We start from the raw sequence: 26624 nt of genomic DNA, 5'->3' as shown, positions 1-26624 counted from the left end.
GTCACAAATCGGGCATTACCAATTAGCTACTTGCACAGCCACACTCATCAAAAAAATCACAGCTCCGGCAATTACATAATACTAATCACACTTCTTGCAAGTTGGCACGATGACACCGGCCCATCTGATGGCGGCCAGAGGTAAGCAAAACAGAGTCGTCGTCGTCGAGCAGTGAAGACCTCACCTTTCTATTCGCAGCCATTTCAATAGCAAGGCTTCCCTTGCGGCGTGCTGTTCTTCCCCACGTCAACTCACAGCTTGCACGCCCGCTGTCCACATTTCAGGACTCGGTGGGTGCTGCATTCCCTTGCCTCCTCACGTTCATCTTACCCTCGGGCTTGAAAAGTCACGCGTTGGGAATAAATGGAGAGGCTTCTTGCAGATACTAGGTCGCGTCACGCTGGTCACTATCGTCGGAGGCAAGTTTGTTTTGTTCTTCATGGCTCGTTCTTTCCCAAACCCTCACAGCCGCCGGTACGTTTTGGTACATCACCTACAAGGATCGCAACCCCGGTCCTCAGCTTCCACTTGATCCTTCAAAAAAAATTCTTGTCATTCTCGGCAGTGGGTGGGGTGCCACTAGCCTTCTAAAGGGTCTGGACACAACCGATTACAATACCGTGTGTGCCATTCTAGCGCAAAGTCTACGTGTCATCTTATTCTCACTACAGATCGTTATTAGTCCGAAGAATTTCTTCCTCTTCACCCCTCTCCTGCCATCTGTCGCGGTCGGTACGCTAGGCGCTAAATCGATATTGCAACGTACGTCATTTATATCAGCCACTGAGCCAAGTGGCGCTGACGTCGCCCTATCCCTACTCGTAGCAACTCGCTATGTTGCCCGTCACAAGGCTCGCCAAGTGTCCGTCATAGAGGCAGAGGCTACGAATGTTGATGTATGCGCGACTGTTTCGTATAGGCGCTAACGACTGACGCAACCCATGCTAGCCCGTGAACAAGACAGTCACCTTCACAGGTACGTGGCCATGGCTGCTTCGTGTGTGCTGGTCCGAGCAATTTGCTCTTCAGATACATCTCCGCTCCGCCCACTTGAACCAACTCGGACGATTCCTTATGACTATTTGGTATATGCCGTCGGAGCGGAAACACAAACTTTCGGAATCCCAGGTGTGAAGGAACGTGCGTGTTTCATGAAGGAGATCGGCGATGCGGAACAGGTGTGTAGTCACTGCCGAATAAGGCCTTCCACCGCACTCACCAAGCGGTGACGGATGCCTCTGACATGGTCGCGTCATTAGATGCAGGCGCGCTTTTTAGATTGCATTGAAACAGCTGCCTTCCCTGGCACGAGCGAAGAAGAGAAGCGGCGGCTATTACATATGGTACGTTTATCTTTGATGGGCTGTACAGCGGAACAAAGTCGGCTTACTGGCCACTCGGCACTATAATCATGTTGACACGTCACGTTGGTTTACTTCTACTGTAACACCGGTGGTGCGGGTGCGAACAGGTTGTGGTCGGTGGCGGTCCGACAGGTATTGAGATGGCAGGAGAGTTGCACGATTTCCTTGAGGTACGACCCTCTTCCTGCGCTTTTCTGGGGGCCACTGACCCGTCGCGCACAGGAAGACCTCAAGTCATGGTATCCGGAACTCCACCCCTATGTGCGGATAACGCTCGTTGAAGCTCTTCCCTCGGTGCTGCCAAGTTTTAGCAAAGAGCTGATTGCGTACACGGAAAGGACGTTTAAGGAAAGTAAAATTGATATCCTCACAGGGACCATGGTGAGATTTATGCCCTCGCTTGTTACCTTTATGGTTTCATGGCTCATGTGATGACTAGGTCAAAGGAGTGAGTGAAGGGAGTGTACGACTGAAACCCAAAGACGGCGAGGAGCATGATCTGCCTTGCGGGTTGGTAGTTTGGGCTGCAGTGAGTTTCATGTGCTACGATTCGATCGATTGCAGAAGCTGATTCGCAAGATATAATTGCTTCATATTCCCATAGGGCAACAAAGCACGGGACATCTCGCGTAATTTAATGGCGCAACTGCCAGATCACCAGACAAACAAGCGTGGAATTCTGGTCGATGGTTCGTGGTGTTGCTCTGCATTTCTGTTCGAGTACTGATAGTTGGCTTGCAGACCACCTGCGTATGCTCGGTGCACCATCCATCTTTGCTATAGGCGACTGTACCGCCACTTCCTATGCGCCAACCGCACAGGTTGCATCCCAGCAAGGCGCGTATCTTGCGCGGATGTTCAAGTTGATAGCGAAGAGGGATGAATTAGCGCGTAAACTCGACGAACTAAGCAAAACGAGCGATGGCAAAGATTTGGAAGCATCAAAGAGTAAGGAGACAGAAAGTCTGGCAAAGCAGATTGAGAGGATTAGGTTGAAGCCCTTCCATTACTCACATCAGGGGTCACTTGCGTGAGTGTTTGCGTTCCACCCGAACCTCCAGGACGCTGATGGAGGTTTGCGTAGATACATTGGCTCAGATAAGGCAATTGCCGAGTTACCCATCTTTGGGCGAGAGGTACGAGCTTATCCCAATTTGCGCACTACATGAACCCCCCTTATTTACCCCACCTGCAGTGGACCAGTGGTGGTGTCGCAACCTTCCTCTTCTGGCGAAGTGCATATTTAAGTACGCTTTTTTCTCTCCGGAACAGAGCTCTCGTAGCCGGCGACTGGATGCGTACTAAATTCTTCGGGCGGTGAGTGGTCTGGTTTAATGTTTTTCAACATTTTGGCGTTTTTCGTCCTGTTCTTCCTGGTGATTGCCCTTGCTACCGGCGGTCTTGTCCCGGGCATAGCCACTTGCAAGTTGATGGCCACCCTGGCTCCACGCGATAAAAGGCAGTGCCGTATCGCTCTAGCTTTTGCGTCCACATGTGCAGTTGCGCCATGATCCCGCACTGACGGCTCTCGGGTACTGTGTTCGAAGCGACCGTAGATATGGCGGCGCTGGAGAACAACGCAAGCATTCCGTCTGCGTTTCTCACTCTATCACCATTTCTTTGCTGTCTTCGAGGCAGTGTATTTCTTCCACCTCCTGACGGTACACGGCATGCGTCGCACGATAGTGCCGGGTGTCATGCCAGCCTTTTTTTCTGGTTACCTTCCTAACTCCTATATGGTTTTCTCATCCGTTCCATTTATAATACAGTGACGTGAGTCGGGAGTGAACCCGGGACACCACCCGCAGCCCAGGTTATCAACTATACCTGATTCCGCCGATTGTCATGCCCCCTAGACTTAGTTAGGTGTCTGATTGCGCTTGTGGAAAGCTATGAGCCTGCCACTATCGTTGTTCCCTTCTATCGTCTCTTCCTTACCCCTAAAAGAATTCTTATACCGAATTCCATGGTCCACTACCTGCTTCACCCTAATCACCAACCTATAGACTTGGTAATTATATGTACACATGTAACGACCCGCCCGTCCCTACCCGTTCTTCTCCGGCCATAGACTTCATAGATGCTTACCAGGATAGATTTCTCTCTTCGCCGATATTGTATGTACGGGTGCACCCTGTCACGACACGGGATTAGAATTAAGGTGCCCCTTGCCGTCGAGCTCACCGCACTAAGTATGGGACACCTATTTTTATGTAAACATGCACAATGTTGTGATTCCCGAGCTCGAAATGAAAGTCTATCCGCCCAAGCGACTATCTAGGACTGCCGCAGCAATGCATCAGGCAGTCGCGGCAGAATTAGGGCACGGGAATCGTGGAGGGTTGACGGCCCAATCGTCGGTCTACATAAGGGACGAGAGCAGATAACCCAGCCAGTGACGGGATACTGGTAGATACTCACGCTGCGGATGATATTAATTGTGTTACACGCGGACAAACTGACCTTGATCAATGTTTACGATGTCGAGTCCTGCCCGGGGGGACGCAATTAGGAAACCTGAGATTAACTTACCGCCATCCCCAAATCCAAGGATGATGTTAACTCAGGAAAACCATCGCCTTGTAGTGAGACGCAACCTCCGCGGTATCTTGAAGCTATTTAGAAGGAACGACGTGAGCACTCGTCAAATTGGAAGTTGCACAGGTGCTCTCTGGCGTAGTTACGGATTTCGAAAGCAAGGACCTCCAAGGTGCAAGTGCAAATGTGAAGGAGAAAGTCAAGAGAGTATGCCACATTTTACGAGTTCGCACTGGCAGTCTGGCACTCTGCAAATCACAACGTCAACGTTAGGCTTGCATTCTTGCATTACCATAAGTCTCTGAGTATCACAGTGCACCTATAAATATCAGCAGAAGGGATGCATGCATGGAATGAAAGCCAGTACAGTATATTACCAGAAGTGGGGCGGAACCTTTCTATTCCGCGGTTGCAATTCATTCCGCAACATGTTCCGTATTGTTCGACTGTCTGGGAGTTCCATATTCCATCCCAGGATCGAAAACTTATCGAATGTTCAGTTAACGTTCTAGCATTCCATCATTCACGATGTCAACTGAGAGCGGCACCCCAAGACTTGGTGATTGGGAACACTGAACACGGTAACAAAACTTTCGTATCCTTACATACTGGTACCCGATGCGTAGCAGGGCTCGCATTGTAAAGCAGCCATGCACGTTCCCGTACCTCGATAACGGATGAATGCATGTATAACCCATGACCTGACATGGGGAGGGGCACGCAGCAAACACGAGGTCGCTTCATATCCAATGGACTGGTCTCTGGTATGTTCTTCACTTGCGTAACATACCTCAATGCTTCTCGAGCCGTCTTATATGTAGTGTGCAAGCCTGATATCACACACCTTCTCCCCTTCCTCCTTGTTGCGCGCGACCGATTGCTGCGATTTACATTTCTCCTGTGTAGGACCAAGCGTCCCCAATATTCCCAGCAGGAGCTGCGTTCCTGCACCATTATTTAGTCTCGTATTCCTCGGCTTTCGCTCCCTTTCGCTAAGAATCTATTGTTCACTCTTCCTATCGCGGCGAGGATATGTCAGATCCTACCGTGTTGCAAACCAGCCCAGGCACTGGTGGAACCGTGGACGCACTCGGACTGGTTTTCCATGTCGATATTTTCATACTTGCAGTGGGCGCGGTGTTCGCCCTAGCGACGCTTCCCCAGGCTTTCGCGCGTCTTTCTCGTGGTGCAGAATGGCGGCATGGTCACATACTCCGTTCGATCCGCCTCGATTATCGCCGGCCTCGACGGCGACCGCCCCCTCGATCATCACCCATTCCAGTGCCTCCGCAGGAACTTTATGCCACATCTTCTACTGGCCACGGTGGTGTCACTTCTGAAGAGTCGCATACATACGTCTCGCATACCAACCTTATCCGAAGACCTTCTACTGGAAAGTCCGCGGCGAAGCTTCTCCCTCCACACGTGCGCGCTTGGTCGGCCGTTCTCCCACAGGTGGGGAATCTACTGAGATACAGATTAGATTCTGGGTTCTCGGTGGGACAGGCACTGGTTCTCGGGCTTTACTCTGCCATACTCATATACCCAGTGTTCTTGAAGTCAAACCCGTTTACAGATCCTTTGCGGACTGGAATTGTGGCCATGTCACAAATCCCGCTTGTGTACATGCTTGGAACAAAGAACAATCTTCTGGGGGTGTTTCTTGCCATCGGTTACGAAAAGGCAAGGAACCTTGTGCGGCTTCGTATCTTGTGGCTTACCAGCAAGATAGCTCAATTACATCCATCGGTACGCAGGTATGGTGCTAATATTGTTGTCCAATGTGCACGCCATCGGTTATAGTAAGTTGTCAGCCCTCTTCCGTGGCTTTCAGTTTATGAATACATTGTCAGTCTATGAGTGGGTTTTCCAGGGCAAACTTTCAGTGTACTTAAATGAGCCTTCGAATAAATGGGCTCTGGTAGCCCTTGTCGCGATAGACACCCTCTATTTACTCTCAACTTCGTTCTGGAGGCGCAAAGCATACAATCTGTTCTTCGGTAGTCATATCATTTGCTTCATCATATTCCTTCCAGCGGTATGTCGTGGAACTTCTTCACTCCCGTGTCAATCACTGAAACCTTGCTGGGTAGGTGTATGCCCATCAACCTGTGGTATTGCACTATGTACTTGCAGCAGCAGCAGCGTACGGCCTAGACCACATCCTCCGACTCCTTAAGACCCGCCTCTTTTACGGGAGGATACGCCCCATACCTGACCTCTCAATGACGCGAATCGAGATTCCGGAGTTGAACGCTGGCTGGCGGCCGGGACAGCACGTCCGGATACGTGTTTTATCTAGTGCAATGGGTTGGATTGGCTGGGCCGAAGTGCACCCATTTACGATCGCAACTGTGGCAAAGACCCCTGAGGGACTGGTGCTAATGTGTAAAAATGCCGGTGGATGGACGAGGAAGTTGTACGAGATGGCGAAACTGGCCGGGTATGGTTCCGAGGATGGAGGAATGTCAAGATCGGTGCTGATGATGGTAGAAGGGCCATATGGTGAGTGTTTTCTGTCATTGTGGAAAGAGATAGGCCAATGGCGCTTGATATACAGGAGGACCTGGGCATTCGGTTTTCGCAAGCTATTCTGCAGCAGTGCTCGTTGTCGGGGGTAGCGGCATTACTTTTGCTCTCTCTGCCCTTCAGGACCTCGTACGGGTATGTTGTTCGATGGCGTGAACCTGTGCAATGCTTGATGATGGTCACAGGTAGATCTGGAGGGCGCAAGTAGAGTTAAGGTCATAGAACTCGTATGGAGTATTCAAGACCCCTGTACGTGCACCTCCATCTAGTTTATCCTCTTCCTTAAAGAAAATGTCTCAGCGTCTTTGACACCCCTCTTACCTCAATTCACTGCTCTCCTGCAACAGAGCATCTACACACCATTACACATTTCTGTGCACTACACTCGCGCAGCCGATACTTTGCCGTCGAAAGCGAGTCTCCCACCAGGAATCACCTTGACAGCGGGCCGTCCTCGAATTGGCAAGATACTAGATGCAGTCATCCAGCGCACGATGACGTACGGGTCTGGTGTGAAGGCAGCGATGGACATCACTGGCGTGATCGTAGGTGTATGTGGCCCCGTTGGACTAGGCGACGAGGTTGCGCAGGTCGTTTCGTCTGTCGATGCTAGTCGACGATGGGCGGTCGGTGGGATTGAGATGCATGAAGAGTAAGTTGGATTATTATTTAGGGGTATGTGTTACTGACCGTTCCCCACTTGCAGAACATTTGGCTGGTGACTGAAGCGCGCTGACATTTGAATAAGTAAAGGCTGGCTTTTGTAGAGATTGTGTAAACTAGTAATTATTCTTTCTGGAAGGATCTGATTCCACTTCATTTCCTGGAAGTCTTCGGAACAGAACTTCTTCCGTGGCTTTCCACTGGCTCTACATTTCCAACCTGTGTTCTTCGAAGTGATGTTACGGCAGGCGGTTTTGGCCGCCTTGTGCCACGAAGTGAAGGGGGAAAGCAGTGGTGCTCGGGGTCCGGTTTGTTGATTGCGCAATCGCGAACCTCTCTGCTCTGATTCCACATCTGCTACGCGTAGCCAAGTAAATGTCACTCCACCAGATAATCGATTCTATGCACGGAACAGGACAGCGTTGTCCTCGGATGGAGGAGAGGGTTCATCGCGGACCACTCAGTTCCTCTGGTGCAGTACACCAACACCATGTTAACCTGCTAGTAGCTTAGACTCCGTTGACGTTGATTAATATAGACAGCCTATGGCATAAAGCTGAAGTCCTGCCAATCTGACCCGACCAAAATTCCAATTAGAAGAAAGTACATTCCATCGACCACACTCTTCTTCTGGGATCCCTGACCTTCCCTGAGTGTGAGAGTGTCTGTTCCATCCATCTCTGCCAGACGGACGTGTTGGAACTGGTCAACAAGTTGAAACTCTGGAGTCTGGAGAACCGATCGAATCAGAAAACGCCCGCAGTGTTTTCCCATTGGTCGACCACCGATATCCACAATACTTGCCAGATTTCTATTTCAGCTTGCCGTGCCTTTCTTTGGTAAAACAACATCATCTCGGTGTGCATCCGAAGTTCAGAACGTTCAACGTTCAACTTATCTGCTCGTGTTCACAATCCAATGGCCTGACAGGAACAGTGGAGGTGTGGCGGATAGCGGAAGATCCAAGGTCATCGGTCGAGGCCATGTCCTAGTTCCTTTCGTGCGTTCTTCTTTCTGATCACGGTCCTCGCCATTGATGCAAACGGAAACGATGGTTTGATAGCCCTCATAATATGAATGTCTATATTGTTTTTCCTCAGAGGCATGGCACACCCCGAAGCTCGTCTACTTGGCGTTCTTCTTGCGTTGCTTCTCACTCCCCTCGGGTTATCCTGGTTAACGTCCTCGGCGCGCCTGGACATGCACTAGTTTTTCCCCATAATTTCAGGGGTTTCGATTGGAACGGAAATGACCCACCTGTAGCTCTCGTTGTTCAATTATTACATCGACCTTTATCCAACGATGTCGGCATCTGCTATTTTTGTACACTCTAACGTCCGGAATATCGTGGCGGCTGTTCTGCTGAGCGTCAGGCTGCCATTATACACTTCTTTGGGTATATGCAATGCGAACGTGTCGTTGGTATGGCCGCATGAGCTGTATGGGGCTCTGACTAGTGTTATTTTGTATGTCTTCAGGAAAAAAACGCCGTGCTGCAAGCACATCGGCAAAACAGGCCAATGCCCTCAAAACCATTGCGGAGGAACTCGTTCCTCCGAGCAAGTGTCATGAGTTTTGACACTTGTTTTCTACTTAGTGTCGTTACGAACTTGGTATACCACGTCATGACTTACACAAAACTTCCTCTCTCAGGGGAGAATCTCAAGTCGGACTGTACTGCTCCTGGTTGTCAGTATATGGTCTTGAGGTTCTAAATCTGCGGAAGGTTCGTGCATAGTGGATGAATCTTCGGCGAAGACGGAAGTACTAGTCTCGTTTGCTACCTTCGTGGGTTCCAGAATTCTGGTACCTACTATCATGTGACGAGCAATGCACAATTGTGTTCCCTGCCCACAACACTCAAGATATTCATAATATAACATCATGGGCACATTGCCAGAGGCATGTTCTACTAGCTAGTGTGCTCCAATGCAAACAAAATGTAATGTGGTAGCTTTCTAGCATGCAAACTTCAAGGAAGGTGGTGGGAACCACCCCCCCATTTTTATGGCATTTTGAGCCAGATCCCTATGACGCTGCATCTGTAACATTAAACAAACAAAAATAAAACAGCTGATTGCGCGACTTTTGCAGTAATGCGCAGAAAATTTGCAGGTGGCTGTGCCCACAGCTACTGACTAAGCAGGGCACGTGCACGGGGGAGCGAGTGAGTCAGGGCTACACGCACTCCTCGCCCGTTCCTCGGGACTCGTTTCGATGCTACTGTACATAACCCATGTAATAATGGGTATTTTGCCAAGAAACGGGCCCAAATTCGCTAGGCCAGTGATGACTTGTGGCGCGGAGTGCGGTCACATGAATTTGCAGGTGGCGATGCCGTGGGAATTTCCCGAAGGAGCAATCCCGCCACCAGGCGGGAGGGGCGGGGGAGGGGGTCGAGCGTTCGAGCGGGCCCTGTGGGGCATCACGGCCTCGTGGATTGGGCGGGATGACTGGGGAGGGTGCCGACGAACTGTGTTCACGTCCTGCCTACGTTTATCTATTTTATCTGCCCTCCTAGCTAGTGCAAAGTGGTACAAGGTGGCTGTGTTAAAAATTATGCAGGAATAGTATAAAAAGTTGCGCAGGAGCAGTGCTGCAAAAGTCGCACAATCAGCTGTTTTATTTTTGTTTGTTTAATGTTACAGATGCAGCGTCATACGCTGGTACAAGCATTTTAGCATATTATATCGAGGTTTTTGCACAGGCCTGTAGCGAAGACCTGCCTCTATCAGGTCCCCGAATCCCGAGTTCAAGAAATCTTGTTGTGTAGCTATTCCAAATTTTGTAAAAATTGTGCATTACCTGTCACATGATTCGATCGAGTACGTTGTCCGGACTTTAGCAAGTAATGATCCGGATGTTTAAATGAATGCGCTAGCCCGACAGGGCGAACAAATAACGACAAATAACTCACAGGGCTGAGACGGAAGTGATCGGTCAAGTGGAGTGAGTTCAGATCGGGCAGCGTAAAGTGACAATTATCTTGTTTCCGATCGGGGACATAACGGTGCATTCTTAGCCTAGAAGTTGAAACTGATTCGAAATAAACCGACTTAACCGGAATTCTCCAGGACCAGTCCTTTTCCAACCTTTTTCCATGGCTTTCCATTGGCTCCATCCGGTGTTCTTCGAGAGGTTGTCCTGCCAGCGGCTACCCCGTGCCACGGAGCGGTGAGAATGCAGCGGTGCTCGGGGGTCGGGTTTGTTGATTTGGGTGTTGCGAAATCTTCTGTGCCGCTTTGATGCCTCCTATCTGCTATGTGTAGCCAAGTAAATACTGCTTCACTCGATTGATGATCTATACATGGCACTAGGAAACATCCTCCTCCGAGAAGGAACATTTGCCCGAAACGTAGATTACCAGTGAAGGTCGTTGACGGGGTTCCTCGACCTACAAAGCTATGTCAGCCCGGTACTGCCAGATCAAAACTTCTGAAGCCCTTCGGTAGGGTATACTACCGATCCACATAGTGGAGCAAGGATGCGATGCTAGTGGCTGGGAGTAAACGTTGGTAAGCCGATCGTTGCATGTGGGCCCAATAACGGGCCTATGGCATAATGCTCACAGGCTATCTGAGCCGGTCCAAGTTCCGATCAGAAGAACGTCAAACCGACGACAACATTGTTCTTGGAACCCCCCTTTCCTGCGATGACCCTCTCCGAGTATAGCGAGTATAGCTGAGGTCGAAGGGGATTCCGCGCATTGTGCGATTCGATCAGTCCTCCCGAGCTCCAACCTCTGTCCGACAGGTCCGTCTGCAAGTGAATTAACGTAACCGGCGCTCGGGATTCCCATGTACTCACTGGCTATGTAGTCACGCAATCCTCAATTTTCAACTTGCCGTGCCTTTCTTCGGTTCCTGGTCGCATCCAGAACTTTCGGTTGAAAGGAAACGGCGGTGATGATGATATAAAATGCGCCTGCGGCGATGGCAGGAGTCCCAGGAAGTTATCGGCCCAAGCCATGTCTCAGTTCCTTTCGTGCGTTCTTCCTTCTGAGCACGATCCTCGCCAATGGAGCGAAAGGAAACGGTGGATGATAGCCCTCATAATCTGGAACCTCATTGCTCCGATGTAAGGTTCAACTTTGGCTCTACATTGATCTCCCAGCTGACGATAGATGTTCTCTAGTGATATGGCGATCACGTTCTATGTGAGTTCGTAGAAATTCATTGTAGCCCTTGCTTTGCATTGATCGGTTATTCAATATACAGTCTGGAGTGCAAGGCCAGATACAGGACCAGTTTGGTACATCGAACACCATCGCGACCTTAGGTGTGGGGCTATACAATCTCGTGAGCTCATCTTGTCTCCTCTGTAGTTGTTATTCTGATCCGCTTCCTAGGGTGGTGTATTTGGGGTCCTCTTCGGAGGACCGCTGAGTGAACTCTATGGCCGTCGACCGATATATGTCGTCTCATCTATATGTTTCGCTGGTATGTAACTTCTTCTCCCTCCCTGAGGGATATACTAAGTTTTACTAGTCTTCAGTCTTGGTGCGACGCTCTCGCCAAATATATCCACTCTCTTGGTCTGCCGTGGTCTCATGGGCTTGCTCGGAAGCCCTGTCTTCTCTATCTACGGTGGCTCAGTCGCAGATCTTTTTATGCCCGAGGAGCGTGGTCCTGTGGTTGCGTTGTTTACACTCGTATTACAGGGTGCCCCAACCATCGGGCCTGTGCCATCTTCTTTCCTAGGACCCTTTTTACCTTGGAGATGGTTACTCGGCTTTATAACGATCTGGGGTGGGGTTGTTGGTGCTGCCACAATATTGTTTGTTCCCGAAACCGAGCCTAAGGCAATTCGAAGGAAGATAGCTAAAGCCGAAGGTATGGTCCCTGATGTGAAGGAAATAAAGTCCTCCAAGGCCAAGGTTTGGAGCAAAGCACTACTTACGCCAATCAGTGAGTGCTTTTTTCCAATTCATCTGTTTATATCAGGTGTTCATCCACCCTCCCTTTTGCCAGCCATGCTTCGTAACGAACCTATCATAATCTGGACGACGTTGTATCACTCCTTTGTCTATGGGCTTTTGTTCCTTCTTCTCGAGGTGCGTGGGTTGTTATCTATCATTATCAGTTCTAGATTCTTGTTCTTAGGCATTCCCACACATCTATGACTCTCATTACTCGATGTCCCGAGAACAAGCAGGCCTGGTTTTCATTGCCCCATTCATTGGAAACGTGCTTGGCGTTCTGATATACTTTGGATACTACAAACCTCAGTACGAGGCGCGCCAGCGCGTAATCCAGATCGAGTCGGGCGGTAAATCAGAGATCGAGCCCGAAGCTCGTCTACCCGGCGTTATCCTTGCGTCGCTTGTCATTCCCCTCGGGTTATTCTGGTTAACATTCTCGGCGCACCCGGACATACACTACTTTTTCCCCATAGTTTCTGGTGTTCCGATTGGGATGGGAATGACCCTCCTGCAGCTCTCGTTGTTCAATTACTACATCGACCTTTACCCAACGATGTCAGCATCTGCTATCGCTGCAAACTCTGCCGTCCGGGGTCTCGTAGCGACCGTTCTACCGAGCGTCGGGCTGCCATTATACACTTCTTTGGGTATACGCAATGCAAACGTGTTGTTGGCATGCGTGAGCTGCATAGGACTCCCGACTAGTATTATTCTGTATGTCTTCGGAAGAAGACTTCGTGCTACGAGCAGGTGGGCGAAACAAGCCATGGACGTTGGCTCGCTTCCGCATGAGAGCACCGGAGCTGTTGCTCCTTTGCTTGCTCAATCCCCTCAAACCCACTACGGAGGGACAAGTTCCTCCGAGTAAAAGTGTCATGCATTATGACAATTGTTTCTTCTTTGACGTCCTTACGAACCCAATATCCCACATCGCACTCGAAGGTCATTTATCACGGTTCCACCAAAACAACATCATTGTATTACTCGTTGTAAGGAAGTACTCGGGCCTCGACATCGAAGGTACATAGCTTTAGGCGCTTAGACGCCCTCCACATTGTGCTGCCATCTTGCAGCAGACTTGTTTGTATGTAGATGGATTATTTTTTAAGTCTCCTTGAGGTTAGTTCTAATAGACAGAATTCAGATACGTTATAATTACTGGGTGGTTCCAGAATAATAATTCTGCCGTATACGGCGCACGTGATTCTATCAGCTACTGTAATTACGTTGTTCGGACTTGAGTAGGTGATTGGCTGAATTTGGGCTGAATGGTTAGCATCTAGCTGCGTTGGTCCCGTGGACCCAGCTAAAGCGAACTCAAGGGGATGTTGTTCAGTACAGGAAAGCACTAGATCCAACGAAAAACCCACGAGGCTACGCATGAGAAACGAAGAGTGGTCGAGTGAATGACACAGCCCTCAGACAGCGGAAATGACGGCCCTCGGAGTTCAGGACTTGTGTCGCAGATCAGTGTAGTGGGGTAGTAACCAGCTCTCCGATCGATGTCACGACTGAGCAAGCTGCTATGCAGATCGCTCGCGCAATGGGTACTATGTCTTCCGAATCGACCCGTAACCAATCTGTAAGTAACCAAAGTTGTTGGTGTAACCGTGGGACTCCGGCGGAGCGCCTTTTGTTTCTAGCGACAGTTTCCCCTTTTGTTTAGTTAGACCCTATGTAAGATTATTCTTTGTTCTGCTGCGCAACTCAGAGTCTCTTTAATCCCCCCAGAGTGTCCCGCTCGACACTAGACCGTCTTTTTTTTTCGCCCACCAACATTCTTTACTCCGCCCCTCCTTCAGCGACGCCGGTCGTTTCACCATGGTGAATTCTACACAACATGCATCTTCAACTTCGAGCAATCCATCCGACCTTGATATGACTCTCGCCTATCATCTCGACCTTGTAATTTCTATTGTCATCCTCACCTTTGCCTTATTCACCGTCCCCCGTGCTATCGCTCGCTTTGCGAACCCCTCCGAACGATTTCGCGGTTTTCTTTTGCGCTATGTTCCTTTGCGTCACAGGTCTCGCATTAACCTCAACACCGACTCCGTTTACCTGAATTCCGACCCCGAGAAACCTGTGCTGGATATAGACGAGAGCTCAGAAGGATGTAATACAACCTTCAAGGAACTGCCAACTCTGCCTATGCGAACTCTTAGAAATGACGCAAACGGTCTGCCTTTGGGCGGACAAAAACCAGTACACATGCCCATGCTCTCGTCGCTCGTTCACCCAGTAACAAGCATTTTAAGTCGTTCTGTTCACGAAGGTTATACGGTTGGACAAGTCCTTTTATTGGCGGGATATACTGCCCTGGTCCTTTACTGCGGCTTCTATAAATCAAATCCTTTCTCTGATCCTCTGCGAGCCGGTTGGATTATTACTTCACAAATACCCTTTTTGTACATTTTTGCAACCAAGAACAATGTAATCGGTGCGCTACTCGGCGTTGGATATGAGAAGGTGAGTTGGACATATCAAGCTTGTTGTAACAGTGGATATTAACTTTGGTGTGTGCAGCTCAATTACCTGCACCGTCTCGTCGGTCGTTTGGTCGTCGTCGGAGCCAACGTCCATGCACTTGGTTTCAGTACGTCATCAGCGTGTCAGTAACCCAGACTGCTAAATATCCATTGCTAGTTTACAAATGGAGCCTTGCGGGGCAGTTATCTAAAGAGTTGGCCCAACCGTACATTCGTTGGGGTTTGGTCGGACTCGTCTGTGTTGATCTTCTTGGCATTGGATCCACTCAGTTCGTCAGGTCCAAATCTTACAATCTCTTCATCATAACGCACGCCCTTGGGCTGTTCGTATTCTTGTTCGCCGTGAGTTGTCGCCGAAATTTTATCTATGATATAACTTGTCTCACCTGTGCGCGCTACATACAGGTGTGCTATCACCGTCCGGGCTGCGTTCCGTATGTCACAGCCGCCTGCGTATTTTACGGCCTCGATCACCTCATACGTATTGCGAAGACACGTATCACCACCGCTACGCTCCGCCCTATTCCCGAGTTGGGACTCACGAGGGTTGAGATTCCAACGCTCAACTCGGGTTGGCGGGCTGGCCAACACGTTCGCCTGCGGGTCCTTTCGACCGGTATGGGCTTCTTAGGCCTTACCGAGGTTCACCCCTTCACGATCGCAAATGTTGAGAGAACAGAGGAAGGAATGGTCTTGATGTGCAAGAAGGCCGGGAGATGGACAACAAAGATGTACGAATTATCTGCGACAGCAAAATACGGCGAACAGGGTCGCGAGGTTGGTAGGGGCGTCAGGGTGATGGTTGAAGGACCGTATGGTGAGTCCTTCAAGAGAACTCCGACCCTTGGTGCTCAATATCTCTTCAGGAGGTGTTGGTAACACGGTCATGTCCAGCTACTCTGGTGCACTGTTCGTTGTTGGGGGTAGCGGCATCACATTCGCTTTGTCTGCGATTCAGGAGCTCGTACGGTCTCAGGATAACAGCAGCATAACGACGATTGATATCGTGTGGAGCATTCCTGATGTCGGTAAGTTTCTCACAATGAGCTCACATGATATCTGTTACTGATTTTGGTGTGCTTCGAAGCATCCCTGACCCCCGTGATACCACTCTTTACTTCGCTTATTGAGCAGAGCACGTTCGTCCGCCTTAGGGTTTCGGTGTTCTATACCCGCGCATCGAAGGGGTCTTTCCAGGGTATGTATCTCCCACCTGGCATGACCCTTGTCCCCGGTCGCCCAAAGACTGCCAAATTCCTGGATGATGTGGTTACCTCCACGCAGAGCGGAGGAGGTGCCACAGGAGTTTTTGTCGGCGTGTGCGGTCCGCCCGCACTCGCAAGAGACGTCGCTGGCGTCGTCAGAACTTTTGATGTATATAGAAAGAGGATGGTTGGAGGTATCGAACTTCATGCAGAGTGAGTTTTCCGCATATGTAGTCTACCTCAAGAATGCCGACCTGATCACATTTTCAGGGTGTTTGGATGGTAATTGCCTGGAAGCAAACTTCGACGATTTTCATGGAGCTCAGGTGTTTCGAGGTGACTGCAATCAAAGGCTCGATGCCTTTCGGCAATTGGTCTGCCAGCTGGCTGGGCAGCTGTACAATATTCACAAAGCTGGCGCATTTCTTCTGTAATTCGTCGGCCTTTGTAGTCATGTAGAGATGTATCCCAAGCTGTGCTAGATTTCGTGTATAATTACTTGGTGTGCCTAGGCTGAAGACAATCGTTCCCTCTCGACTATGCCAACTTTGTTCATTGGCCGCTGCAGTAGGCAAAGGCATCAGAGAGCCTCTGGAACAAAGGAATTTGATAGTAGTTTCGTTGAAGACCCCCCCGAAAACACTTAATTCTAATTATGAACCAGATTAGTGTTGCCGTTAAGGTGAACTCTTTCTCATGAGCCTTCAAGGAGTTGTACCTTCAAAAGTGGCAGCTCGACCACCTCGACTTGTCCAAACTGGGATATCCAACTAGTATATGCCTCCTGACATCTAAATGGTGAAAATGCGTGTTTATGCGGATAGCGGAGGTCTTATTTTTGTCTATAGTGCAGTTGCCTGTTTTGAGTGACCCGATGCCATCGTATTAGCTTGGTGGGCCGCATTCTAGTTGTCGTTGGCCACTTCTATGCGATATCAACGTGACCAATTTCAGAGTTCTTTGTTAGGATCATCCTGCCTGAACCGCAGGGGCCCCAGGTCCCCCGTGCACGTCGGTCCAATGCGCAAAGCAGGAACTCCTGCTGCGCTCCGCCACATAGCGAAATTATTCATCCGATTACACCGGTTCTGGGATCACGAGGAGCAGCCCGCAACTCGTTTCCCTGGCAGGTCAGCTGGTTTCCAGGGTACGTGAGGTTCCAGGGTATATGTTTTTCGCCGCCAGTTTCCAGGGGCGGAACATTCGCCTGAGTGCACGAAATGTCTAATAATTTAGCATAGCAGTATGCCAGGGCTTAGCACATCCTTTTCCACACTGGGAGGAACAATTGGAGGTGAGATAGGTCATATCAGAACTAACCCCCTCTGCTTTTGGATTATTTTTACTGATCAAGGTTAGTCTTCCCTATCATGGAGCATGCGTTTTCTATACACCCGGCGAGCCTTACTTCTCCTTGGCGCCCTGATGCAAACGAGTGTCCAAGGCCAATTGTTTGATGCCACGATATCGTGTTCGTGGAGTGTAGAACCCTGAGCTGCGCATCGTATCTTGCGACGTGTCCAGGACCGTGCCGTTGCTCTCTCGCTGTTTGGACGACATCAGATGCACATGCTCTGCGTTTTCATCGTATCCTACCAGCATGATCCCTGGAAAAGGGGTACACCCACTAAGTACCGCTACTCTCCACTCGTCTCTGCAGGGGTCGGCAACATTCTCCCAGTTACTGATTACAACTTTAAACTTTTGACGAAGTGAATTCACGGGACCATTCATGACATCACCATACTGATTCTCTCTTTCCCTTGTTATTCTCAGTGCGACGATGATCTGCGTCGTGGATGCCGTGCTTGGTAGCATCATCACAAGCCTCGTCGTGTCGCGGGCTTACTCGAGTTCTTCAAACACCAGGGAACACCCTTTTCTTCCGATTTGCTCGGACCCTTTTATCGCTGTTTTTAGTCGAGTAGGAATCGCACAAGATTGCCGTTGCACGACCTGCATCTTAAACAGGCGCACTTAACCTTCGTGCGTCATCGCCAACGGCCTCGAGACACTTACCAATTCCCTTTGGTGCAACGTACCCACCGAAGTAACCGTCAACCAGGCGGTCAACACAGCAAGACTCAGGTGCGGATGATGGACCGCTATTCTGCGAGACTCCTTTGATAAGTCAATGCGAGTCGAGTGGGACACCATCCCTGTCCTTCGTATTCCATTACCAGTCTCAGTTCGACCCTTAAGACCCCCGGGTATGGCGGCACTTTTGGAAGTTTCTTTGTAAGGAAAACTCATTTCAGAACTCCTTGACACTCCCATTCGCTGGCGTACAGTGTCCTCTCGTTCACTTTTAAACCCTTCCGAATGTCTCCCTCTACGATAAACTGCCCTGTTCCTTCACCCGCCTTCTCCAAACTTCCGTCCTTCAGCAACATCGGTCGTCTCAACAATGTCTTCGGTACAGAGTGCACCCCCAAGCAACTCATCTGACCTTGATGTGACTCTCACGTATCATCTCGACATCGCCATTTCTATCACCATCGCCATCTTCGCCTTACTCAACGCCCCCCGGGCGGTTGCTCGCTTTGCGAACCCCTCCGAGCGATTACGCGGCCATATATTGCGCTACGTTGCTTTGCGTCGCGAGCCTCGCATCAGCGCTAGTTCCGTCTCTAATCAGATGCATTCCGATTTCAAGAAATCCGCTGTCGGTATACAAGACAGATCGGCAGGATGTGACACCATTCTCAGTGCATTACCGGCTCTACCTACGCAAACCCTCAGAGACACGAGTAATCCGGAAAGGCCGGTGCACATGCCCATGCTTTCATCGCTCGTCCACCCAGTAACAAGCGTTTTAACTCGCCCAGTCCATGAAGGGTACACAGTCGGACGCGTCCTTTTAATGGCCGGATATGCCATCATGGTTCTCTACTGCACGTTTTATAAATCAAACCCCTTCTCTCATCCTTCGCGGGCCGGTCGGGTCATCGCTTCTCAAATACCTTTTGTATACATTTTTGCAACCAAAAACAACATAGTCGGCGCACTAGTCGGCGTCGGATATGAGAAGGTGAGCTGGTCATCTCGGTCATCTCGCGACAGCATTGACTTCGTTTGTTCACAGCTCAATTTCCTGCACCGTTTCATCGGCCGCTTAGCTGTCGTCGGAGCCAATGTCCATATGCTTGGTTATGGTACGTCACCAGTATGTCAGTCACACAGACTACAGAACATCTCCCTCTAGTTTATAAATGGACCCTTGCAGGGAAATTATCTACTGAATTGACCAAACCGTTCATCCGTTGGGGTTTCGTTGCGCTCGCCTGTTTCGATCTCCTCGGAATCGGATCCACTCAATTCGTCAGATCAAAGTCCTACAATCTTTTTATCGTGACACATGTGCTTGGATTGTTCATTTTTTTGATCGCCGTGGGTCATTGCTGTCCTTACATTCGTGAAATTACATATCTCACCCCTACATGCCACATATAGGCGTGCTACCACCAACCGGCCTGCATTCCGTTCGTCATAGCCGCATGTGTATTTTACGGCGTCGATCACCTCATGCGTATTGCGAAGACGTGCATCACTACCGCCATGCTGCGCCCTATTCCTGAATTAGGACTCACGAGGATTGAAATTCCAACGCTCAATTCAGGTTGGCGAGCTGGCCAACACGTTCGCCTGCGTGTTCTTTCAACTGACATGGACTACTTGGCCCTTACCGAGGTTCACCCCTTCACGATCGCAAATGTTGAAAGGACGGAAGAAGGAATGGTCTTGATGTGCAAGAAGACCGGGAGGTGGACATCCAAGATATATTCACTATCTGCAACGAAAAGGTACGGCGAACAGGGTCGTGAAGTTGGCGAAGCTGTGAGAGTGATGATTGAAGGACCGTATGGTGAGTCCTCCCTGAGAAGAGCTCCTACCTCTTTTTACTCAATACCTCCTTAGGAGGCGTTGGTAATACGATCATGTCTAGCTATTCTGGTGCACTTGTCATTGCAGGTGGCATCGGTATTACATTCGCGTTGTCTGCGGTGCAGGAGCTTGTACGGTCTGGGAATGATACCAGCGTACGGGTTATTGATATCGTGTGGAGCATTCCTGACGTCGGTAAGTTTCTCACATTAAGCCCACACGATATCCGTTACTGATATTGGCGTTCTCCGAAGCTTCCCTGACTCCCATGATAGCGCTGTTTACTTCGCTTATTGAGCAGAGAATGGAGGTTTGCCTTAGGGTTTCGGTGTTCTATACCCGCGCATTGAAGGGGTCTTCCCAACCCACGTATCTCCCACCTGGCGTCACTCTTACCCCCGGCCGCCCCAAGATTGCCAAATTCTTGAACGATGTGGTTACCTCTACGCAGAGCGGAGGAGGTGCCACGGGGGTCTTTGTTGGAGTTTGTGGCCCGCCAGCGCTTGCTAGAGACGTCGCGGTTGCCGTCAGAAATATTGATGTGCACCAAAAGAGAATGGTCGGAGGTATCGAACTTCATGAAGAGTGAGTTTTTCTGATATGTAGCGATGTCATCCTGATCATTTGTTCAGAGTGTTTGGGTGGTAGTAGACTGCACGCAAGTCTCGATGATTTTCATGGAGCACAAGTGTTTTTGCGACTTCAACAAAAGGCTTTGCGCCTTTCAACTCTCTGTCTGTTATCTCGCTGAGTAGCGATGCAATTTTCTCAGAACGCTGGCGTTTTTCCTCTCCTTTTTCGTATACCAAGCTAAGAGAAGTGGGGAAAAAGAAACCGTTATGTAGTGGTATTGAGATGTATCACAAGCAGAGGTGGACTCGGGATATTTACATCTACTCGATGCGCGCAACAGTGTATTATTGCATACCACCACCTCAGATGAACGAAGTACTTGTTCGAACCTTTTTCTTCTGGTTATGGGTAGCCCAGTTACATAAGGAGTCGACATAAAATCCTCAAATGCCTCGTGTCAATTATGTTCCGGCCATGCGCATGTATGGGGATCTGTCGTGATAGTACCCACCCGTTTCAGTGAACGTCCTCGGAGTTCAATTTGACGAAGACACATACAGGGCCATCGCTAGCGTGGATAGCCAGCGTCGAGTGTGCTAAGAAAATCCAGATCTTGTGGTGATAATTGGATAAATCAATCTGACTTCGTCGATAATTGGTAAACTTTGAAAAAGCGACCAATGCTACGGTGCTAGCACTTGAACACATTACAGCGGTTTGAACATCACAAGATTATCCAGGACAGATAAGAGCCTTACGCTCCCCGGACACAATAGCAAGCATTGTATAAATAGTTAGCTGTCGAGTACGGAAGATGCGTGTTCTAGACCCGGAATAAGCATGGTTCACGTTACCGCAACGGCAGGTCTACTTCTGTTCCAACGTTCTTCATGCGTCACCAAAAGGTTGGACTGTCGTGTACTCACGATGAATATCTATGTAGTGTGTATCTAGTACCTGGAAGCCGGTAGTACCATTGCACGTTTCAAAAAGCACATACCCGTATGAAGAACTTGCTTGTATCACGTGGACCCGAACTGTCGTCGAAGGGTATGCTTTCGGCAATTGGGAGGTTCGCCGTATCAGGTCATAACACAGCTCCCTTGTTACTTGTTGCCAAGTGTGATTGTAGTCGTGACAGGTCGTAACCTGAGGCCGCCCAAGTCTTTCCTACTTTCCGACGAACATATCCACATCCGAACCTGATACTTACTGGTACTGGGCTGCCTAGAAGATTTGACGCATGACAACGTTACCGAAAGCCCCTAAGCGTGAGAGGTTCAGGGAGCATCGTGAACGCACTTAGTTGGGCGAAATGTTGACAGCTCCCGGAGAACAAAAGAGATATGACGTGGCGAGTGTACGCTTCTTCCAGGGGTCGTGTCAGCATCAAGGTAGGCGAAGGAAATAATACTCGACGACTAGCGTTGAAACGGATGTTATCATCAAGGTCAGCATAGTGCAATTTTCGACTTATTGTAAAGAGGGGAAGACCAGGTTCCCATACCTTCAGGTAGTTTCGGGAGGGCAGCGTAAAGAAAACAGTCAGCGTTTCTAACGTCACTATAGCAAAGAATCCTTGTAGGTCCTGAGTTTCGCATCTGCGAGGACGTATGGGAATTCTAAAGCACCGAATTTACCAATACGCATTTCGATGTTTGAGTTACGAAATTACTCTGGCTTGCTGGCACAGTCCGATGGGATTAGTCAGTGAAACCGAAAATATCTGGCAACATCATGAGTGTGACAAGAGGTACACCGGGCTCTGGAAATACGATGGCTATAGTGTCTTAATACCACTCAGCCGTACTACAAGTGGCAATAGAGTAACGTTCTCGCTCGATGCATAGTACTGCACGCAGTCCAGATGGAACTGAGAATTGGTGGATGAGAAATACTCCAGCTGTGTACGACTCCCTTGGTACATACCTTAAACCTGCGGGATGGAAAGACGGTTGGTCAGCGAAGGCATCAGACAGAAGAGACAATTTGCTGTACAAACCAATGGTTAAAGTTCGACTCAAACTTCTTCAGAAATTCCCAGCGCTTGCTCATTGCCTGATCTCCGTCGCCCGCCTCAGCTGCGGCAAGGGCCTGATTGGCGGACTTGGTGAAAGAAGAGGAATAGAGTGCGAATGTCGAGCAGGTTACAATCAACCGTGAGTACGCCTGATATTTTCCGGCGCGAGTTAACTCAATCTATGATATGAGTCCACGTATACTGACGCCAACTCACCCTGAGTAGCTTTGCGCTTGTGAGCATGCACTCCTTCAGGCAGGTGTCCAGGAAGTCGACATGATCTCGCAGTAGTTGGTCTACCGTTGTGACTTTGGACAGCTTAACTTCCAACGAGCGCCAGTTTGGCTCGAGCACCTCGAACGTCACGAACGCGAGAATCTGCTGAATGAATGAAAGCATCCGCGTGCGGAGAAGAGTAACGCGTAATCGCCATTGTTCAAATTCCGGGTGATTGGGTACGGGTTGGCGCCAGGGTGTCGTCTTCTGCTCTATCCACATGGACGCAAGAGACTGCTCCACATGCTTGAGGTGAAGCAGGAAGCGGAAAAGCAGTTGATAGCGTAAAATGGTTTTTCGAGAAATAACGAGAGAAAGCGGGAACTTTACTGTATAATCAAGTGCAAGAGCATCGATAGCTGCAATGTGGATCAGAGATGGGAAAACCTGACTAACGCTGAACTCACCTAATAATGCCTTCTTTTCATCCTTGTCTTTGTCTCTGTCTTTTTTGGGCTCCTCGTGGGCGGCTGTGTCGTGGTTTCCCTCGCCCCCTTCACCGCCTATTATCCCACTCACGCTGATAACCTTCAGCAGCCACTCATATAAGCCTGTATTAGCCATGGTAACCTTGACATCTTCACGGAAGGAAGCGTCCTCGCTGCTGAGCGAGAGGTCTAATAGACTTTGCAATTTCACTATACTTGCTGATTTAGCAGGCTTCTTCAACTCCGTGTGGGCTAAGTCGAGAAGGTGCGTGAGGAATGACGCTTGCGAGAGGAAGAAGTAGCGTTTAAGGGAGCGTAGACGTGGAACCAGCTGTTGATCTTGTAGGAGAAGACGCAGTAGCGTGCGGTTTGCATGGGTGTACGCATCTTCGACGAATTTATACAGCCTAAGACGATTGCCACGTTAAAATAGTTACGTGCGAGCAACCAAACTCGCTCACTTTTCGTCGTCCATCGAAAACTGTTCTTGATCTCGCCGAGGTTGAATACTCTGTACTTCAATACCACATTCCCGAATAACGTTTAAATATTTTCCCGATAATAGGACTTTGTGCTTCCATCCTTCAAGCATCGGCGGTATGCATGCTCCACCGGGCAGTCTGCCCCCTGGAGTCCTGGGCAGTGGCACTCCTGCATGCTGCCGTTTTGATGACAGCGTTGAACCATCACGCAGCTAAACGACCAATACGGAATCAGTTCGTGCTGCATACTAATTGCGATTGTACTGACAGTATAGCGTCGCTCCCAGTATTCATCCGTGTAGTCCACTTCGAGGATCCCCTTACTAATGAACTTACTCTCTTTGACACAAAGTTCTTCGTAAGGGTCGTGTAATCTCCCTGTTGTCGCCCACTCCCGCAACATCTCCGCGTAAGGTGCACCTGCCGCGCCCATCAGTGTTCCATACACCTTGCGTGCCGTCGGATCTCCTGACATCCCCTGCATACGTTCGTATATCACTGTTAATACCTCTCCTCCTTTAACAGGGATGGCAGCACTCGTCGAAGATTTAGTTATCTCCGAAAGAACAGCCTTGAGTTTAGCTCCACCCAACCCAAGAGCTTCATCTCGCGCTGCTTGTTCTGGATCAGAAGAAGCCGACGAGATCGAGGAACCGTCATCATCGTCCACCGTTGCCAATTCAAGAACAAGCTTGTATATCAAAGAGAGTGTATGAACGGTTGGGTGCACATAGAACCACAATTTCTGGAGCGTGAACTGCGGAGAGGTGTTGAAGGCATGTTCAAGCTGCGATAGAAGGGTCTGATACTCCTGGTGAAATATAAGAGGCCTGTACTGTGAGTAGTAGTGAGGCGAACCTTTAACATATCACGTATTGCTGCACAGAGAGCGTGATTGACGAGGCCAAATTCTAGGTGACTCCTACTTTCAACGAAGGCCGATATGGCTGTGTAGTAGGTGGCAAGTGGTAATACACGCTCCGCCAAGTCACGTATGGAAGGGTCTGTCGGGCGCTGATTAGATAGATAAGCGACAAAAGAGAGAATGATAACTATGCAGGGAAACGAGGCTGCAACCGCGATTGGCGTGAAAAAAAATCGAAACAGACACCTCGAAACACGATGGAAGTTGCGGAGATATGCATTAATGATGAAGCTGAGCAGACTTGCCTAAGGGAGACGCAATCGCAAAACGGATCCCTTGTAGCGGATCGTCATCCTCTGGAGAATAATCTGGATGATAAGTTATGTGCACTCCTTCGATACCCTGCATTGTTCGAGTCGGCCTTCCTAATCACAACTGAGACTAGAACCCACCATCAACACGAAAAGCAGGTCTTCCAGGATTAAAGCCTCCTGTACATCAAGAGGGAGGTGATCCAACAAGTCCTCCTTACCCTTTCCCTTGTTCTTCGGACTGAAACTGGTTGTTCCAACGCGAGAATTCAGCGGTGCACGAACGAAGGAGGTCTCGGCTATGAAAGATGGTTCTTGGCCTGCGCTGCATCGTAAACACGACAGACTACACTTGGGAAGGTTCAATACGTACTGCTTCTACGGCTTCCACGGACTGTGTGAACAGGCCCATCGAGGTCCTCATCGATATCGTCGTTGAAATGTCGGTTTCTGCGGACGGACGCGATTGTCCCTGTGATCTATGTGATGTAAGCCACTTGGCACGACGGTGGTCAACTGAGCGTCCGGTCATTACTTTAGTATATTCCTTTGCAGATAGTGTTATATTCTTTTTGCGTGCTCCTGGACGCGTCCGTGGGGTGTAAGGGTCCATGTTGTTGCACGGATAGCCTGTGGGTGGCTTGTTGTTGCAAATAAGAACTACTGGACGCGTCTTTCTCAGACGACACTACTGCCAAGGACCCCACCAGCTACACCGGACGTCAGACCTTGTCGTGTCTTTTGGCTACGGTATTTATTCTCTCTGCCTACCAAGTGCAGCCCGTCGTTACTTATTTCCTTCGGTCCCCACCTAGTATCGTCATGAGGGACGCAAATGTGTTCGCACTCCGGAGGGCTTTGCCTCGGATGGTCCGTTCAGTTTGCTGTCTTCGCAACGCGTGCATTCTAACCGTCGTCGCAGAGCTGGTCTGTCAGGAATCTTTTCAATCTCTGGCAACGCTCCGTTGGGAACAAAGTCATCACTTTCAACAACACCAGCAAGTCGCTCTTCCAACAGCGTTGGACAGCAAAAGCTCTCATGCGAGCCTACCATGGTGACTTCATCAACGAGAAGATATTCAAACGTTGGTATTTGCCCGCTACACTTCCTGACGTTCGGCCTCGCAACCGTGTGCCCGTTGCCGACACGCTGGCTTTGGATGACTATGCTGGGCGCAATGAGCAGTTAGAAAGGGCAATCCGAAGAAAAGAGGAAGAAGACAGGAAGGGACTCGCTCCAGTTGGAAGTCTGATGATGGCTGAGGTAGAAAGGAGGATAGACGTCTTTATTTTCAGGTGTTGCTTTGCACATAGCGTTTACGAGGCAAGGCGACTGGTCATTCACGGTCACGTCCTTCTTAATGGTAGGAAGGTATGTTATTCGACTTTCGTAGGTCTTCATTTTCTTTACCTCATTCGTACCCTTCAGCACACGAATGCCAACACCCGCCTCGCGCCGGGTGATATGGTGTCAGTGGATCCTGCACGGATTTCGTTCCTCCAGGAGCCCACGAACGAGAAAGACGGCGTCGTCAGTGCGCAAAATACGGGTAATAATACTGCAGACGCTACAGAAAAATCATCGCCCCACTCTCCTGAACCCGCCGCTGAAGAAAGCCCCACCGAGAAACTGACACCTTTCAATCTCCCACCCTATGCTTCTCCATTCATCTTCCTCCCCGCGTATGCCGAAGTTTCCTTCCCCACCTGTTCAGCCGTCTACGTCCGTCATCCAACCGCTCGTCCTGGATACAGCGAAATCCCAACACCATATGATGCCGACGGTGAGATCGTCCGTCTCGCGTGGGAGTGGTACTCGAAGCGTCGGCCACGGAATCGGAGCAAGTCGCAGTTGGCTAGAATGCCTGAAAATCGACACTAGTCATGGCCGAGTTTTCAGCTACCTTGCGGAATACAAGTTCTGTTTAGCTTTCATCCTCTTCTAAGGCAGACTGACTCTCAACGTATCACAAATCGACATGATCTTTATAATGTAAAGAAATTCTGCAGCATGGTCTCCGGCGAACTCGCCACTGAAACGAGTGGTATACTGGGCTAACCCTCGGGGGGACCAT

General features: G+C 49.7%; 8 protein-coding genes across 8 annotated transcripts; 6 read left to right on the top strand and 2 right to left on the bottom strand.

Annotated features, from left to right (window-relative positions):
• Positions 1-109: 109 nt before the first annotated feature.
• Positions 110-2685, top strand: F5J12DRAFT_902482 (NADH dehydrogenase; the record flags this gene model as incomplete). Its single annotated transcript, XM_051748302.1, has 15 exons — positions 110-154; positions 347-419; positions 469-620; positions 672-762; positions 826-896; positions 949-976; positions 1030-1178; positions 1260-1343; positions 1472-1534; positions 1587-1745; positions 1804-1893; positions 1969-2053; positions 2106-2394; positions 2449-2500; positions 2560-2685. 15 exons carry the CDS (start codon positions 110-112, stop codon positions 2683-2685), a joined length of 1557 nt encoding a protein of 518 aa, XP_051604654.1.
• Positions 2686-4934: 2249 nt separating this feature from the next.
• Positions 4935-7087, top strand: F5J12DRAFT_712486 (uncharacterized protein; the record flags this gene model as incomplete). The annotated part of the gene is made up of 7 exons (XM_051740768.1): positions 4935-5597; positions 5635-5704; positions 5756-5940; positions 5996-6407; positions 6463-6566; positions 6617-6680; positions 6732-7087. The coding sequence occupies 7 exons, from the start codon at positions 4935-4937 to the stop codon at positions 7085-7087; spliced, it is 1854 nt and encodes a 617-aa protein (XP_051604653.1).
• Positions 7088-10584: 3497 nt separating this feature from the next.
• On the top strand, positions 10585-12998 carry F5J12DRAFT_180079 (major facilitator superfamily domain-containing protein). The gene is made up of 9 exons (XM_051738258.1): positions 10585-10609; positions 10666-10859; positions 10913-11171; positions 11229-11250; positions 11312-11392; positions 11443-11533; positions 11582-12001; positions 12065-12147; positions 12197-12998. Exons 3-9 carry the CDS (start codon positions 11062-11064, stop codon positions 12881-12883), a joined length of 1494 nt encoding a protein of 497 aa, XP_051604652.1. The 5' UTR covers positions 10585-10609; positions 10666-10859; positions 10913-11061; the 3' UTR covers positions 12884-12998.
• A 672-nt stretch (positions 12999-13670) lies between these two features.
• Positions 13671-16320, top strand: F5J12DRAFT_795704 (ferric reductase like transmembrane component-domain-containing protein). The gene is made up of 7 exons (XM_051744083.1): positions 13671-14484; positions 14542-14611; positions 14662-14846; positions 14910-15321; positions 15371-15532; positions 15592-15922; positions 15980-16320. The coding sequence occupies exons 1-7, from the start codon at positions 13837-13839 to the stop codon at positions 15993-15995; spliced, it is 1824 nt and encodes a 607-aa protein (XP_051604651.1). The 5' UTR covers positions 13671-13836; the 3' UTR covers positions 15996-16320.
• A 793-nt stretch (positions 16321-17113) lies between these two features.
• On the bottom strand, positions 17114-17962 carry F5J12DRAFT_779114 (uncharacterized protein; the record flags this gene model as incomplete). Its single annotated transcript, XM_051742352.1, has 3 exons — positions 17114-17516; positions 17559-17619; positions 17752-17962. The coding sequence occupies 3 exons, from the start codon at positions 17960-17962 to the stop codon at positions 17114-17116; spliced, it is 675 nt and encodes a 224-aa protein (XP_051604650.1).
• Positions 17963-18116: 154 nt separating this feature from the next.
• Positions 18117-20202, top strand: F5J12DRAFT_944995 (ferric reductase like transmembrane component-domain-containing protein; the record flags this gene model as incomplete). The annotated part of the gene is made up of 6 exons (XM_051749730.1): positions 18117-18740; positions 18795-18864; positions 18915-19099; positions 19163-19574; positions 19628-19789; positions 19849-20202. The coding sequence occupies 6 exons, from the start codon at positions 18117-18119 to the stop codon at positions 20181-20183; spliced, it is 1788 nt and encodes a 595-aa protein (XP_051604649.1). The 3' UTR covers positions 20184-20202.
• A 1654-nt stretch (positions 20203-21856) lies between these two features.
• F5J12DRAFT_795691 (Spc98 family-domain-containing protein) lies at positions 21857-25196 on the bottom strand. Its single transcript, XM_051744082.1, has 11 exons — positions 25085-25196; positions 24923-25028; positions 24691-24869; positions 24544-24640; positions 24232-24377; positions 23642-24184; positions 23353-23585; positions 22871-23298; positions 22404-22822; positions 22166-22336; positions 21857-22040 (listed from the first exon to the last, which is right to left on the bottom strand). Exons 1-11 carry the CDS (start codon positions 25160-25162, stop codon positions 21948-21950), a joined length of 2493 nt encoding a protein of 830 aa, XP_051604648.1. The 5' UTR covers positions 25163-25196; the 3' UTR covers positions 21857-21947.
• Positions 25197-25303: 107 nt separating this feature from the next.
• Positions 25304-26535, top strand: F5J12DRAFT_179911 (uncharacterized protein). The gene is made up of 3 exons (XM_051738257.1): positions 25304-25419; positions 25472-25921; positions 25979-26535. Exons 1-3 carry the CDS (start codon positions 25372-25374, stop codon positions 26429-26431), a joined length of 951 nt encoding a protein of 316 aa, XP_051604647.1. The 5' UTR covers positions 25304-25371; the 3' UTR covers positions 26432-26535.
• The last annotated feature ends 89 nt before the right edge of the window (positions 26536-26624 follow it).

The sequence above is a fragment of the Pisolithus orientalis genome (genome assembly GCF_024613125.1).
Source record: "Pisolithus orientalis strain OTSU chromosome Unknown F5J12scaffold_2, whole genome shotgun sequence".
Lineage (NCBI taxonomy): Eukaryota > Fungi > Basidiomycota > Agaricomycetes > Boletales > Pisolithaceae > Pisolithus > Pisolithus orientalis.
Note: the sequence above shows the minus strand (reverse complement) of the source record. Positions and strands in the feature narration are given on the sequence as shown.